The sequence below is a fragment of the Oncorhynchus mykiss genome, chromosome 9 (assembly GCF_057628025.1).
Source record: "Oncorhynchus mykiss isolate SJ-2025 chromosome 9, ASM5762802v1, whole genome shotgun sequence".
Taxonomy (NCBI): domain Eukaryota; kingdom Metazoa; phylum Chordata; class Actinopteri; order Salmoniformes; family Salmonidae; genus Oncorhynchus; species Oncorhynchus mykiss.
Genome location: NC_143030.1, coordinates 82,701,033 through 82,717,398, shown reverse-complemented (window position 1 = coordinate 82,717,398; position 16,366 = coordinate 82,701,033). Strand labels below are relative to the sequence as shown.

Below are 16,366 nucleotides of genomic sequence, written 5' to 3'. Positions count from 1 at the left end.
TTAACTTGTTGTCAGTAGTTTATAGAATAAAACAATATCTGCCCTGGAACACCTTTTTCCTTATGATTCATTGTTTTACTGTCTGTTTTTGGCATTTATGAATGTGTTAATCATTTAGTTTCTATGGCCTATAGCAGTAAAAGGACAAATTCAATATATATATCTTTTTTTTTATTTTATGTTTTGTTGTTACCTAAAATTCTAAATCAAATTGATAAATTATCCATGGTGAAACAATTCCATATGTTTAGGGTTAGGGTTAGTAGAATGCATCTGTCCTCTCTCTCTCTCTCTCTCTCTCTCTCTCTCTCTCTCTCTCTCTCTCCTCTCCGTCTCTCTCCGTCTCTATCACCTCTCTCTTTCCTCTCTCTCTCGTTGTCTCTCTCCCCCCTCTCTCACTCCTCTCTGTCTCTCTCCCCCCTCTCTCACTCCTCTCTGTCTCTCTCCCCTCTCTCTCCTCCCTCTCTCTCTTTGTCTCTCTCCCCCCTCTCTCACTCCTCTCTGTCTCTCTCCCCTCTCTCTCTCTCTTTGTCTCTCTCCCCCCTCTCTCACTCCTCTGTCTATCTCCCCTCTCTCTATTCTCTCCTCTCTCTCCTCTCTCTCTCTCCCCTCTCTCTCTTTGTCTCTCTTCCCCCTCTCTCACTCCTCTCTGTCTCTCTCCCCTCTCTCTCTCCTCTCTCTCCTCTCTCTCTCCCCTCTCCCCCCTCTCTCACTCCTCTGTCTCTCTCCCCCCTCTCTCCTCTCTCTCTCTCCCCCATCTCTCCTCTCTGTCTCTCTCCCCCTCTCTATTCTCTCCTCTCTCTCCTCTCTCCCCTCTCTCTCTTTGTCTCTCTCCCCCCTCTCTCACTCCTCTCTCCCCTCTCTCTCCTCTCTCCGCTCTCTCTCTCCCCTCTCTCTCTGTCTCTCTCTCTCCCCCTCTCTCACTCCTCTTTCTCTCTCTAGGATATAGGATATGTATTTTTTTAAATGTTATGTTTTTGTTGTTACCTAAAATTCTAAATCAAATTGATAAATTATCCATGGTGAAACAATTCCATATGTTTAGGGTTAGGGTTAATAGAATGCATCTGTCCTCTCTCTCTCTCCTCTCTGTCTCTCTCCCTCTCTCTCCCCTCTCTCCTCTCTCTCTCGTTGTCTCACTCCCCCTCTCTCACTCCTCTTTCTCTCTCTAGGAAGGAGTTCTGTGAGCTGTGTATGGCTAAAGACAGACAGACCAACAAGGTGTTTGTCTGTAAGAAGTTTCTGAAGAAGGACGGGAGGAAAGTACGCAAGGCTGCCAAGAATGAAATCCAGATCCTCAAAATGTACGTGATCCCCTGATGTACAGAGAGACAGACCCCCTCTCAAAATGTACGTGATCCCCTGACGTACAGAGAGACAGACCCCCTCTCAAAATGTACGTGATCCCCTGATGAACAGAGAGACAGACCCCCTCTCAAAATGTACGTGATCCCCTGATGTACAGAGAGACAGACCCCCTCTCAAAATGTACGTGATCCCCTGATGTACAGAGAGACAGACCCCCTCTCAAAATGTACGTGATCCCCTGATGTACAGAGAGACAGACCCCCTCTCAAAATGTACGTGATCCCCTGATGTACAGAGAGACAGACCCCCTCTCAAAATGTACGTGATCCTGTTAAATTAGTCTTTCTTTATGTATCTGAGTGGGAGTAGAAACCCTGACGGAACATTTGAAAGCAGGCTTATCAAAGTACAACTGACGGTTTTTGTTTTCTGTTTTCTACATTGATAAAGCCAGGGAGTCCACACACCTGGCATCCCAAATGAAACCCTGACAGAACATTTGAAAGCAGGCTTATCAAAGTACAACTGACGTTTTTTGTTTTCTACATTGATAAAGCCAGTGGGTCCACACACCTGGCATCCCAAATGAAACCCTGTGCCCTGTAGAGTCTACTACTTTCAACACTGGTACAGGGAGGCATTTGAGATGTTCTCCTAAAGCAGGGAGCCATTTGAGATGCAAACCTGTTCTCCGGATCTAAAGCAGACATTAATTTAAAGAAAGAATAAAACCCAGTCAGCAGACACTGTGGTCCTCAGTCCTCAGCCAGCAGACACTGTGGTCCTCAGTCCTCAGCCAGCAGACACTGTGGTCCTCAGTCCTCAGCCAGCAGACACTGTGGTCCTCAGTCCTCAGCCAGCAGACACTGTGGTCCTCAGTCCTCAGCCAGCAGACACTGTGGTCCTCAGTCCTCAGCCAGCAGACACTGAGGTCCTCAGTCCTCAGCCAGCAGACACTGTGGTCCTCAGTCCTCAGCCAGCAGACACTGTGGTCCTCAGTCCTCAGCCAGCAGACACTGTGGTCCTCAGTCTTCAGCCAGCAGACACTGTGGTCCTCAGTCCTCAGCCAGCAGACACTGAGGTCCTCAGTCCTCAGCCAGCAGACACTGTGGTCCTCAGTCCTCAGCCAGCAGACACTGTGGTCCTCAGTCCTCAGCCAGCAGACACTGAGGTCCTCAGTCCTCAGCCAGCAGACACTGAGGTCCTCAGTCCTCAGCCAGCAGACACTGTGGTCCTCAGTCCTCAGCCAGCAGACACTGTGGTCCTCAGTCCTCAGCCAGCAGACACTGCGGTCCTCAGTCCTCAGCCAGCAGACACTGAGGTCCTCAGTCCTCAGCCAGCAGACACTGAGGTCCTCAGTCCTCAGCCAGACTTAGTCAATAGAAACCAGTTTGTGTGTCTGAATGCCTCCACCTCTGGCTGTTCCAGGGTCAACCATCCAAACATCCTCCAACTGATCGACACTTTTGAGACGCGGAAGGAGTTCTTCATCATCCAGGAGCTGTGAGTACAGGGTGTCTACTGTATTCATGACCTCCAAGGCTACAGAGTGTCTACTGTATTCACGACCTCCAAGGCTACAGGGTGTCTACTGTATTCATGACCTCCAAGGCTACAGGGTGTCTACTGTATTCACGACCTCCAAGGCTACAGGGTGTCTACTGTATTCACGACCTCCAAGGCTACAGGGTGTCTCCTGTATTCATGACCTCCAAGGCTACAGGGTGTCTACTGTATTCACGACCTCCAAGGCTACAGAGTGCGTTTTACTACGGTGCTCTGCCTCTGTCTGCAACAGAGGAAATACACTATTTTAGCTAGATTAGATATTTACCCTTAATAAAACTGCTGTGTTGGTAACTGCACGCCCACCACTGTGTTCCTAAAGCAGTACTAATGGATGAGTGTTTCTCCTATAGGGTGTAGGCAGAGAAAATAAAATAATAACAATTGTCATCAAAAATCAGCATGAGCTCGCGATGACTGTCAACACACTCACACACACGTTTTACAGCTCATTGGGTTAGCTCTGGGCTCGGAGGGCTCTTATTGGATAACTGCGATTAGTTTATAACAGATTGCAACAGATATGAGACGGGAGGCGTGAGACAGGAGTTAACATTAAAGTAGAGTGACACAGATACAAGCACACTAATGATGATAGAGAGACCAGGGATCTGTTGGACCAGGGGTAATGAGAGAGAGAGACCAGGGGTAATGAGAGACCAGGGTTAATGAGAGACCAGGGGTAATGAGGGAGATACCAGGGATCCATTGGACCAAGGGTAATGAGAGACCAGGGGTAATGAGAGACCAGGGGTAATGAGAGAGAGACCAGGGGTAATGAGAGAGAGACCAGGGGTAATGAGAGAGAGACCAGTGGTAATGAGAGAGAGACCAGGGGTAATGAGAGAGAGACCAGAGGTAATGAGGGAGAGACCAGGGGTAATGAGAGAGAGACCTGGGGTAATGAGAGAGAGCCCTTGGAGCGGTTGGACCAGGGGTAATGAGAGACCAGGGGTAATGAGAGAGACACCAGGGAGCCATTGGACCAAGGGTAATGAGAGACCAGGGGTAAATGAGAGAGAGACCAGGGAGCCATTGGACCAGGGGTAATGAGAGACCAGGGGTAATGAGAGAGAGCCCAGGTAGCCGTTGGACCAGGGGTAATGAGAGAGAGACCAGGGGTAATGAGAGAGAGCCCAGGTAGCCGTTGGACCAGGGGTAATGAGAGAGAGACCAGGGGTAATGAGAGAGAGACCGGGGAGCCGTTGGACCAGGGGTGATGAGAGAGAGACCGGGGAGCCGTTTGACCAGGGGTAATGAGAGAGAGACCGGGAGCCGTTTGACAAGGGGTAATGAGAGAGAGACCGGGGAGCCGTTTGACCAGGGGTAATGAGAGAGAGACCAGGGGTAATGGGAGAGAGACCAGGGGTAATGAGAGTGAGACCAGGGGTAATGAGAGTGAGACTAGGGGTAATGAGAGAGATACCAGGGGTAATGAGATACACTCATCACTAACTCTACTTGCAGTCTACTTGTGAGCCGTTTGACCAGGGGTAATGAGAGAGAGACCAGGGGTAATGAGAGAGAGAGAGACCAGGGGTAATGAGAGACCAGGGGTAATGAGAGAGAGACCAGGGGTAATGAGAGAGAGACCAGGGGTAATGAGAGAGAGACCAGGGGTAATGAGAGAGAGACCAGGGGTAATGAGAGAGAGACCAGGGGTAATGAGAGAGAGCCCAGGGAGCCGTTGGACCAGGGGTAATGAGAGACCAGGGGTAATGAGACACCAGGGAGCCATTGGTCCAAGGATAATGAGAGTCCAGGGGTAAATGAGAGAGAGACCAGGTAGCCATTGGACCAGGGGTAAAGAGAGACCAGGGGTAATGCGAGAGAGCCCAGGGAGCCGTTGGACCAGGGGTAATGAGAGACCAGGGGTAATGAGACACCAGGGAGCCATTGGTCCAAGGATAATGAGAGTCCAGGGGTAAATGAGAGAGAGACCAGGTAGCCATTGGACCAGGGGTAAAGAGAGACCAGGGGTAATGAGAGAGAGCCCAGGGAGCCGTTGGACCAGGGGTAATGAGAGAGAGAGAAACCAGGGGTAATGAGGGAGAGACTAGGGGTAATGAGAGAGCGACCGGGAGCCGTTTGACCAATGGTAATGAGAGAGAGACCGGGGAGCCGTTTGACCAGGGGTAATGAGAGAGAGACCGGGAGCCGTTTGACCAATGGTAATGAGAGAGAGACCGGGGAGCCGTTTGACCAGGGGTAATGAGAGAAAGACCGGGAGCCGTTTGACATGGGGTAATGAGAGAGAGACCGGGGAGCCGTTTGACATGGGGTAATGAGAGAGAGACCGGGGAGCCGTTTGACCAGGGGTAATGAGAGAGAGACCGGGGAGCCGTTTGACCAGGGGTAATGAGAGAGAGACCGGGGAGCCGTTTGACCAGGTGTAATGAGAGAGAGACCGGGGGTAATGAGAGAGAGACTGGGGAGCCGTTTAACCAGGGGTAATGGGAGAGAGACCAGGGGTAATGGGAGAGAGACCAGGGGTAATGGGAGAGAGACCAGGGAGCCGTTTGACCAGGGATAATGAGAGAGAGACCAGGGGTAATGGGAGAGAGACCCGGGGTAATGAGAGAGAGAGACCAGGGAGCCGTTTGACCAGGGGTAATGAGAGAGAGACCAGGGGTAATGAGATGCACTCATCACTAACTCTACTTGCAGTCTACTTGTGGACTGGGCTCCCGAGTGGCACAGTCCACAAGGCACTGCATCCCAGTGCTTGAGGCGTTACTACAGACACCCTGGTTCGAATCCAGGCTGTATCACAACCGGCCGTGATTGGGAGTCCCATAGGGAGATTTAGATAGGATATGGCCCAGCGTCGTCCGGGTTTGGCCAGACTAGGCCGTCATTGTAAATAAGAATTTGTTCTTAACTGACTTGTCTAGTTAAATAAAGGTTACATTAAAGAACATGTAATGGACTAATAACAAGGTGTGTGCGTGTGCGCGTGCGTGTGCGTGTGTTGCAGGGCTACAGGCGGTGATGTGTTTGACTGGATTCTGGACCAGGGGAATTACACAGAGAGAGATGCCTCCAACGTGATCAAACAGGTTCTAGAGGCCGTATCCTATCTACACTCACTCAACATCGTACACAGGAACCTCAAGGTAGGTCACAGGTAAAACCAAGAAACCTTGAGGAGTCCCTCCTAACATTAAAGCACCCCTCCACACATCTTGCCCAAAGCTCCATTTAGTAAACACAGGGACTATGGTTACATGCACACAATAATATGATTATTGTGAATAGTCCGATTAATATAATAATTTGTTTAAACCGCTTATATTCTTTGCAAGAAGAATGATTTCCCTAGTAATTGATTACATGGACAAATCTAAAATCAGGCTACCTAAAGGGAGTTATAATCAGGTTACCTAAAGGGAGTTCTAATCAGGCTACCTAAAGGGAGTTCTAATCAGGCTACCTAAAGGGAGTTCTAATCAGGCTACCTAAAGGGAGTTCTAATCAGGCTACCTAAAGGGGAGTTCTAATCAGGCTACCTAAAAGGAGTTCAAATCAGGCTACCTAAAAGGAGTTCAAATCAGGCTACCTAAAGGGAGTTCAAATCAGGCTACCTAAAGGGAGTTCTAATCAGGCTACCTAAAGGGAGTTCTAATCAGGCTACCTAAAGGGAGTTCTAATCAGGCTACCTAAAGGGAGTTCTAATTAGGCTACCTAAAGGGAGTTCTAATCAGGCTACCTAAAGGGAGTTCTAATCAGGCTACCTAAAGGGAGTTCTAATCAGGCTACCTAAAGGGAGTTCTAATCAGGCTACCTAAAGGGAGTTCTAATCAGGCTACCTAAAGGGAGTTCTAATCAGGCTACCTAAAGGGAGTTCTAATCAGGCTACCTAAAGGGAGTTCTAATCAGGCTACCTAAAGGGAGTTCTAATCAGGCTACCTAAAGGGAGTTCTAATCAGGCTACCTAAAGGGAGTTCTAATCAGGCTACCTAAAGGGAGTTCTAATCAGGCTACCTAAAGGGAGTTCTAATCAGGCTACCTAAAGGGAGTTAAAATCCCCAATCTAAATAAACGTTTTACCACAGCAACCACGTGAAAACAATTTCAAAAGATGCAAACGTTCCGTTTTTTCCGAACTCACTTCACTCGTTCATGAGAGGGAGGCTTGCGTTACCGGTGTTGGCACATGCTCAGGTCAAACACGCAGCTGGGACAACGACTAAGTTGTTCACGTCCTTATCATTTGAAAGATTGCTCAGAAATCCAGGGGTTTTAAACAGCGTGTGCTAACTTTGATTTTGACCTTACGCCTATTAAGATAAGTAAAGTGTTTACATGACTAGTATTAAGATAAGTGTTTACCTGACTAGCGCCATACTCTGCCTTCTGCCATTGATCGTGGTATGAAGCGGACCAAAGCGCAGTGTGGTGTGAATGCATCATTTAATAGATGACGAAAAGCACAAAGAAAACTGTACCAAAACAATAAACAAATAACGACCGTGAAGCTATCATAAGACCTGTGCTGACACAAGCAACTAACATAGACAATCACCCACAACCCAAAATGACAATACAGGCTACCTAAATATTGTTCCCAATCAGAGACAATGACTAACACCTGCCTCTGGTGGATAACCAGATATCAGGCCCAAACACATAAACAGACAAACTAGACATCCAACATAGAATGCCCACTCAGATCACACCCTGACCAAACAAAACATAGTTTGCTTTGTATGTTTCTATGGTCAGGGTGTGACACACCCTCTCTCTCGCCCTCCGGTAAGCACAGGAAGTTGGCGCAGGTCTCCTACCTGGCTTCGCCACACTTCCTGTGTGCCTCCCAACGCAATACATTTTTTGGGGCTGACTCTCGGGCTTCCATCCACGCCGCCGGGCTGCCTCCTCATACCAGCGCCTCTCCGCCTTCGCTGCCTCCAGCTCTTCCTTGGGACGGCGATATTCTCCTGGCTGTGCCCAGGGTCCTTTACCATCCAACTCATCCTCCCATGTCCCTTCCTCCTTGCGCTGCTCCTGCTGCCGCTGCCTGTCACCACGCCGCTTGGTCCTTGGTTGGTGGGTGATTCTGTCACGATCGTCTTATGAAGCGGACCAAAATGCAGGGTGGTATGTGTTCATGGTGATTTTTTAATTAAAGAAAGCACTGAACCCTGAATACAAACTATACGAAACAATAAACGACTAACGACCGTGACGCTATAATGAGAACTGTGCTGACACAAGCAACTAACATAGACAATCACCCACAAACAAACAGTGAAACCCAGGTTACCTAAGTATGATTCTCAATCAGAGACAACTAATGACACCTGCCTCTGATTGAGAATCATACTTGGCCGAAACATAGAAATCCCCAAATCATAGAAAAACAAACATAGATTGCCCACCCAACTCACGCCCTGACCATACTAAATAAATACAAACAAAGGAAATAAAGGTCAGAACGTGACAGCCATAATCAGTTTAATCTCTAATTATTAGTGTGCATGTAAACGTGCTCAGTTTCTTTTGGGACACATAGAAGAGAGATGCTGTTACATACACACACACACACACACACACACACACACACACACACACACACACACATCCCGCTATGCCCTCCGACAAACCATCAAACATGCAAAGCATCAATATAGGACCAAGATCGAATTTCAAGGCTAGCAACACTGAACCATGCATGAGAGCAACAGCTGTCCCGGATGACTGTGTGATCATGCTTTCCGTAGATGATGTGAGTAAGACCTTAACATTTACAAAGCCGCAGGGCCAGAAGGATTACCAGGATGTGTACTCAGTGTCTTCACTGACATGTTCAACCTCCCTGACCCAGTCTGTAATACCTATATGTTTTACAGCAGACCACCATAGTCCCTGTGCCTAAGAACACCAAGGTAACCTGTCTAAATGACTATCGCCCCATAGCACTGACATCTGTAGCCCCATAGCACTAACATCTGTAGCCCCATAGCACTAACATATGTAGCCCCATAGCACTAACATCTGTAGCCATGAAATGCTTTGAAAGGATGGTCAAGGACTCACATCAACACCATCATCCCAGACTCCCTGGACCCACTCCAATTTGCATACCGCCCAAACAGAACCATGGTAAAGATATGAAGCTCTCTGTCTGCTCTAGTGTGTGTGTGTGTGGTGTGTTTTGTGGTTCTACAGTTGGAGAACCTGATGTACTACGCAGAGAACAACCACAACAAAGTGGTTCTGCGGGATTTCTACCTGTCCAAGTTTGAGAACGGTTCCATCACAGAACCCTGTGGAACACCGGAGTACCTGGGTAAGGTACCTCTCGCGCTTCCCCCTCTTTCTGCTCTCCTCCTCTCTGTATTTCCCTTCTTTCCTCCTCCTCCAGTCCTCTATCTACAATAAAGGGAAGCTCAGTCATTCACACCAGAGACTAGTTAATTAATCAGATAAATAATGAGAGCTGGAGAAAGAGAGGAAGGGAAATAAATTAACTGATCAATATAAGAGTGGAAATAAAGGAGGGCCGAAAGAGACGAGAGAGAGGGAAGAGAGATAGGAGAGAGAGGGAAGAGAGAGAGGAGATAGAGGAGAGAGGGGAGAGAGAGAGAGGGAAGAGAGAGAGGAGAGAGAGAGAGGGAAGAGAGAGGAGGAGAGAGAGAGAGGGAAGAGAGAGGAGGAGAGAGAGAGAGGGGAGAGAGAGAGGAGAGAGGGAAGAGAGAGAAGAGAGGGAAGAGAGAGGAGGAGAGAGCGAGAGGGAAGAGAGAGGAGGAGAGAGAGGGGAGAGAGAGAGGAGAGAGGGAAGAGAGAGAAGAGAGGGAAGAGAGAGAGAGGAGAGAGGGAAGAGAGAGAGGGAAGAGAGAGAGGAGAGAGAGAGAGAGGGAAGAGAGAGGGAAGAGAGAGAGGGGAGGAGAGAGGGGAGAGAGAGAGAGGGAAGTGCGAGGAGGAGAGAGAGGGAGGAGAGAGAGGAGAGAGAGGGAAGAGAGAGGAGGAGAGAGAGAAGAGTGAGGAGAAGGAGGATGAATACTGATTCATCTAGCTGATGATTAATGAAGTAAGTGTGTTGTTTTACACTCTGTACCCCCACCTCTCTGTCCCCCCCACCTCTCTGTCCCCCCCACCTCTCCATTACCCCTTAACCTTCTCTCTGTCCCCCCACCTCTCATCACACCTTAACCTTCTCTCTGTCCCCCCACCTCTCCATCACCCCTTAACCTTCTCTCTGTCCCCCCACCTCTCCATCACCCCTTAACCTTCTCTCTGTCCCCCCACGTCTCCATCACCCCTTAACCTTCTCTCTGTCCCCCCACCTCTCCATCACCCCTTAACCTTCTCTCTGTCCCCCCCACCTCTCCATCACCCCTTAACCTTCTCTCTGTCCCCCCACCTCTCCATCACCCCTTAACCTTCTCTCTGTCCCCCCACCTCTCCATCACCCCTTAACCTTCTCTCTGTCCCCCCACCTCTCCATCACCCCTTAACCTTCTCTCTGTCCCCCCACGTCTCCATCACCCCTTAACCTTCTCTCTGTCCCCCCACTTCTCCATTACCCCTTAACCTTCTCTCTGTCCCCCCACCTCTCCATCACCCCTTAACCTTCTCTCTGTCCCCCCACCTCTCCATCTTCCCTTAACCTTCTCTCTGTCCCCCCACCTCTCATCACCCCTTAACCTTCTCTCTGTCCCCCCACCTCTCCATCTTCCCTTAACCTTCTCTCTGTCCCCCCACCTCTCCATCACCCCTTAACCTTCTCTCTGTCCCCCCACCTCTCCATCACCCCTTAACCTTCTCTCTGTCCCCCCACCTCTCCATCACCCCTTAACCTTCTCTCTGTCCCCACACGTCTCCATCTTCCCTTAACCTTGTCTCTATTTCTCTCACTCACTCGCTCTCAATTCAATTTCAATTCTCTCTCTCTCTCTCCCAGCTCCCGAGGTTGTGGCCAGACACCGGTACGGTCGACCGGTGGACTGTTGGGCAGTAGGGGTCATCATGTATATACTGTGAGTGTTCATAGAGGAGTTATAACATGTCGGCTACATACTGTGATGTCGGCTACATACTGTGAGTCTTCATAGAGGAGTAATAACATGTCGGCTACATACTGTGAGTATTCATAGAGGAGTTATAACATGTCGGCTACATACTGTGAGTGTTCATAGAGGAGTTATAACATGTCGGCTACATACTGTGAGTGTTCATAGAGGAGTTATAACATGTCGGCTACATACTGTGAGTGTTCATAGAGGAGTTATAACATGTCGGCTACATACTGTGATGTCGGCTACATACTGTGAGTGTTCATAGAGGAGTAATAACATGTCGCTACATAATGTGAGAGTTCATAGTGGAGTTATATACATGGAGGAGGTTTAATATCCTGACCTAGTGAGATATACATGGAGGTTTAATATCCTGACCTAGTGAGATATACATGGAGGAGGTTTAATATCCTGACCTAGTGAGATATACATGGAGGAGGTTTAATACCCTGACCTAGTGAGATATACATGGAGGAGGTTTAATACCCTGACCTACTGAGATATACATGGTGGAGGTTTAATATCCTGACCTAGTGAGATATACATGGTGGAGGCTTAATACCCTGACCTAGTGAGATATACATGGAGGTTTAATCAAGCTTCTCGTCTTGACTACTTTCTTATGTCATTCTCTCTGGCACCAAAAGTTAAAGTGTTGATAGGGGACAGAATGTGGTCGGATCATCACATAATTGGCATATATATTACTCTTACAGAATTTCCACGTGGGCGAGGATATTGGACATTTAATCAAAGCCTACTAGATGATAAATTGTTTATAACAGAAAGGACAGAAAAATGTATAACTGGCTTTTTCAGACATAACATTAGGTACAGCAGATCCCCTTATTGTATGGGACACTTTTAAATGCGCCTTTAGAGGCCATGCAATTCAGTACTCATCTAAACTCAGCAAAAAAAGAAACGTCCTCTCACTGTCAACTGCGTTTATTTTCAGCAAACTTAACGTGTGAATATTTGTATGAACATAAGATTCAACAACTGAGACAAACTGAACAAGTTCCACAGACATGTGTCTAACAGAAAGCAGCGTCCCTGAACAAAGGGGGTTCAAAATCAAAAGTAACAGTCAGTATCTGGTGTGGTCACCAGCTGCATTAAGTACTGCAGTGCATCTCCTCCTAATGGACTGCACCAGATTTGCCAGTTCTTGCTGTGAGATTTTTCCCCACTCTTCCACCAAGGCATTTGCAAGTTCCCAGACATTTCTGGGGGGAATGGCCCTAGGCCTCACCCTCTGATCCAACAGGTCCCAGACGTGCTCAATTGCTGGCCATGGCAGAACACTGACATTCCTGCTTGCAGGAAATCACACACAGAACGAGCGGTATGGCTGGTGGCATTGTCGTGCTGGAGGGTCATGTCAGGATGAGCCTGTAGGAAGGATACCACATGAGGGAGGAGGATGTCTTACCTGTAACGCACAGCGTTGAGATTGTCTGCAGTGACAACAAGCTCAGTTCGATGATGCTGTCACACACCACCCCAGACCTTGATGGACTCTACACCTCCAAATCGATCCCGCTCCAGATTACAGGCCTCGGTGTAACGCTCATTCCTTCAATGATAAACGCGAATCCGACCACCACCCCTGGTGAGAGACGAAACCGCAACTCATCAGTGAAGAGCACTTTCTGCCAGTCCTGTCTGGTCCAGTGATGGTGGGTTTGTGCCCATAGGCAACGTTGTTGCCGGTGATGTCTGGTGAGGACCTGCCTTACAACAGGCCTACAAGCCCTCAGTCCAGCCTCTCTCAGCTTATTACGGACAGTCTGAGGACTGATGGAGGGAATGTGTGTTCCTGGTGTAACATGGGCAGTTGTTGTTGCCATCCTGTACCTGTCACGCAGGTGTGGTGTACAGATGTACCGATCCTGTGCAGGTGTTATGTGGTCTGCCACTGCAAGGACAATCAGCTGTCCGTCCTGTCTCCCTGTAGCGCTGTCTTAGGCGTCTCACAGTACGGACATTGCAATTTCACATTCACACAGATGAGCAGAGACGCTTGGCATCTTTATAATGGTGTTTTTCAGAGTCAGTAGAAAGGCCTCTTTAGTGTCCTAAGTTTTCATATCTTTGACCTTAATTGCCTACCATCTGTAAGCTGTTAGTGTCTTAACGACCGTTCCACAGGTGCATGTTCATTAATTGTTTATGGTTCATTGAACAAGCATGGGAAACAGTGTTTAAACCCTTTACAATGAAGATCTGTGAAGTTATTTGGATTTTTATGAATTATTTTTGAAAGACAAGGTCCTGAAAAAGAGTTTACTTGTAACACCCCAAAAAGGTTAAAAAAAATCATTAAAGAACCTGACCAAGTAAATAGACCAGAAATGCTTCTGAAGGCCGTTTCGTCGTCGTTGGCTACCACCTCTCTGTAGGCCGTTTCGTCGTCGTTGGCTACCACCTCTCTGTAGGCCGTTTCGTCGTCGTTGGCTACCACCTCTCTGTAGGCCGTTTCGTCGTCGTTGGCTACCACCTCTCTGTAGACCGTTTCGTCGTCGTTGGCTACCACCTCTCTGTAGGCCGTTTCGTCGTCGTTGGCTACCACTTCTCTGTAGGCCGTTTCGTCGTCGTTGGCTACCACCTCTCTGTAGACCGTTTCGTCGTCGTTGGCTACCACCTCTCTGTAGGCCGTTTCGTCGTCGTTGGCTACCACCTCTCTATAGGCCGTTTCGTCGTCGTTGGCTACCACCTCTCTGTAGGCCGTTTCGTCGTCGTTGGCTACCACCTCTCTGTAGGCCGTTTCGTCGTCGTTGGCTACCACCTCTCTGTAGACCGTTTCGTCGTCGTTGGCTACCACCTCTCTGTAGACCGTTTCATCGTCGTTGGCTACCACCTCTCTGTAGGCCGTTTCGTCGTCGTTGGCTACCACCTCTCTGTAGACCGTTTCGTCGTCGTTGGCTACCACCTCTCTGTAGGCCGTTTCGTCGTCGTTGGCTACCACCTCTCTGTAGGCCGTTTCGTCGTCGTTGGCTACCACCTCTCTGTAGGCCGTTTCGTCGTCGTTGGCTACCACCTCTCTGTAGGCCGCTTCGTCGTCGTTGGCTACCACCTCTCTGTAGGCCGTTTCGTCGTCGTTGGCTACCACCTCTCTGTAGGCCGTTTCGTCGTCGTTGGCTACCACCTCTCTGTAGGCCGTTTCGTCGTCGTTGGCTACCACCTCTCTGTAGACCGTTTCGTCGTCGTTGGCTACCACCTCTCTGTAGACCGTTTCGTCGTCGTTGGCTGCCACCTCTCTGTAGGCCGTTTCCTCGTCGTTGGCTACCACCTCTCTGTAGGCCGTTTCGTCGTCGTTGGCTACCACCTCTCTGTACGCCGTTTTGTCGTCGTTGGCTACCACCTCTCTGTAGGCCGTTTCGTCGTCGTTGGCTACCACCTCTCTGTAGGCCGTTTCGTCGTCGTTGGCTACCACCTCTCTGTAGACCGTTTCCTCGTCGTTGGCTACCACCTCTCTGTAGTCCATTTCCTCGTCGTTGGCTACCACCTCTCTGTACGCTGTTTTGTCGTCGTTGGCTACCACCTCTCTGTAGGCCGCTTCATCGTCGTTGGCTACCACCTCTCTGTAGGACTTTTCCTCGTCGTTGGCTACCACCTCTCTGTAGGCCACTTCCTCGTCGTTGGCTACCACCTCTCTGTAGACCGCTTCGTCGTCGTTGGCTACCACCTCTCTGTAGACCGTTTCGTCGTCGTTGGCTGCCACCTCTCTGTAGGCCGTTTTGTCGTCGTTGGCTACAACCTCTCTGTAGGCCGTTTCCTCGTCGTTGGCTACCACCTCTCTGTAGGCCGTTTCCTCGTCGTTGGCTACCACCTCTCTGTACGCCGTTTTGTCGTCGTTGGCTACCACCTCTCTGTAGGCCGTTTCGTCGTCGTTGGCTACCACCTCTCTGTTGACTGTTTCGTCGTCGTTGGCTACCACCTCTCTGTAGACCGTTTCGTCGTCGTTGGCTACCACCTCTCTGTAGTCCGTTTCGTCGTCGTTGGCTACCACCTCTCTGTAGTCCATTTCCTCGTCGTTGGCTACCACCTCTCTGTACGCCGTTTTGTCGTCGTTGGCTACCACCTCTCTGTAGACCGTTTCGTCGTCGTTGGCTACCACCTCTCTGTAGTCCGTTTCGTCGTCGTTGGCTACCACCTCTCTGTAGTCCATTTCCTCGTCGTTGGCTACCACCTCTCTGTAGGCCGCTTCGTCGTCGTTGGCTACCACCTCTCTGTAGGCCTTTTCCTCATCGTTGGCTACCACCTCTCTGTAGGCCTTTCCTCGTCATCGGCTACCACCTCTCTGTAGGCCGTTTCGTCGTCGTTGGCTACCACCTCTCTGTAGGCCGTTTCATCGTCGTTGGCTACCACCTCTCTGTAGGCCTTTCCTCGTCGTCGGCTACCACCTCTCTGTAGGCCGTTACGTCGTCGTTGGCTACCACCTCTCTGTAGACCGTTTTGTCGTCGTTGGCTACCACCTCTCTGTAGGCCGCTTCCTCGACGTTGGCTACCACCTCTCTGTATGCCGTTTCGTCGTCGTTGGCTACCACCTCTCTGTACACCGTTTCGTCGTCGTTGGCTACCACCTCTCTGTAGGCCACTTCCTCGTCGTTGGCTACCACCTCTCTCTAGGCCGTTTCGTCGTCGTTGGCTACCACCTCTCTGTAGGCCGTTTCCTCGTCGTTGGCTACCACCTCTCTGTACGCCGTTTTGTCCTCGTTGGCTACCACCTCTCTGTAGACCGTTTTGTCGTCGTTGGATACCACCTCTCTGTAGGCCGTTTCGGCGTCGTTGGCTACCACCTCTCTGTAGGCCGTTTCGTCGTCGTTGGCTACCACCTCTCTGTAGGCCGTTTCGTCGTCGTTGGCTACCACCTCTCTGTAGGCCGTTTCGTCGTCGTTGGCTACCACCTCTCTGTGGACCGTTTCGTCGTCGTTGGCTACCATCTCTTTGTAGACCGTTTCGTCGTCGTTGGCTTCCACCTCTCTGTAGACCGTTTCGTCTTCGTTGGCTACCACCTCTCTGTAGACCGTTTCGTCGTCGTTGGCTACCACCTCTCTGTAGGCCGTTTTGTCGTCGTTGGCTACCACCTCTCTGTAGGCCGTTTCCTCGTCGTCGGCTACCACCTCTCTGTAGGCCGTTTCGTCGTCGTTGGCTACCACCTCTCTGTAGACCGTTTTGTCGTCGTTGGCTACCACCTCTCTGTAGGCCGCTTCCTCGTCGTTGGCTACCACCTCTCTGTAGACCGTTTCGTCGTCGTTGGCTACCACCTCTCTGTAGACCGCTTCGTCGTCGTTGGCTACCACCTCTCTGTAGACCGTTACGTCGGCGTTGGCTACCACCTCTCTGTAGGCCGTTTTGTCATCGTTGGCTACTACCTCTCTGTAGGCCGTTTTGTCGTCGTTGGCTACCACCTCTCTGTAGACCGTTTCGTCGTCGTTGGCTACCACCTCTCTGTAGACCGCTTC

The 16,366-nt window shown here is 49.9% G+C and overlaps 1 protein-coding gene across 1 annotated transcript in view; it reads left to right on the top strand.

Annotated features, from left to right (window-relative positions):
* Window positions 1-8,071: 8,071 nt before the first annotated feature.
* Window positions 8,072-16,366, top strand: part of LOC110532859 (uncharacterized) — a 96,189-nt gene continuing 87,894 nt past the window's right edge. The window contains exons 1-2 of the mRNA XM_090185586.1: window positions 8,072-9,166; window positions 10,781-10,856. Coding sequence (XP_090041712.1) covers window positions 9,058-9,166; window positions 10,781-10,856 — 185 coding nt within the window. The 5' untranslated portion in view covers window positions 8,072-9,057. The remainder of the gene's footprint in view (window positions 9,167-10,780; window positions 10,857-16,366) is intronic.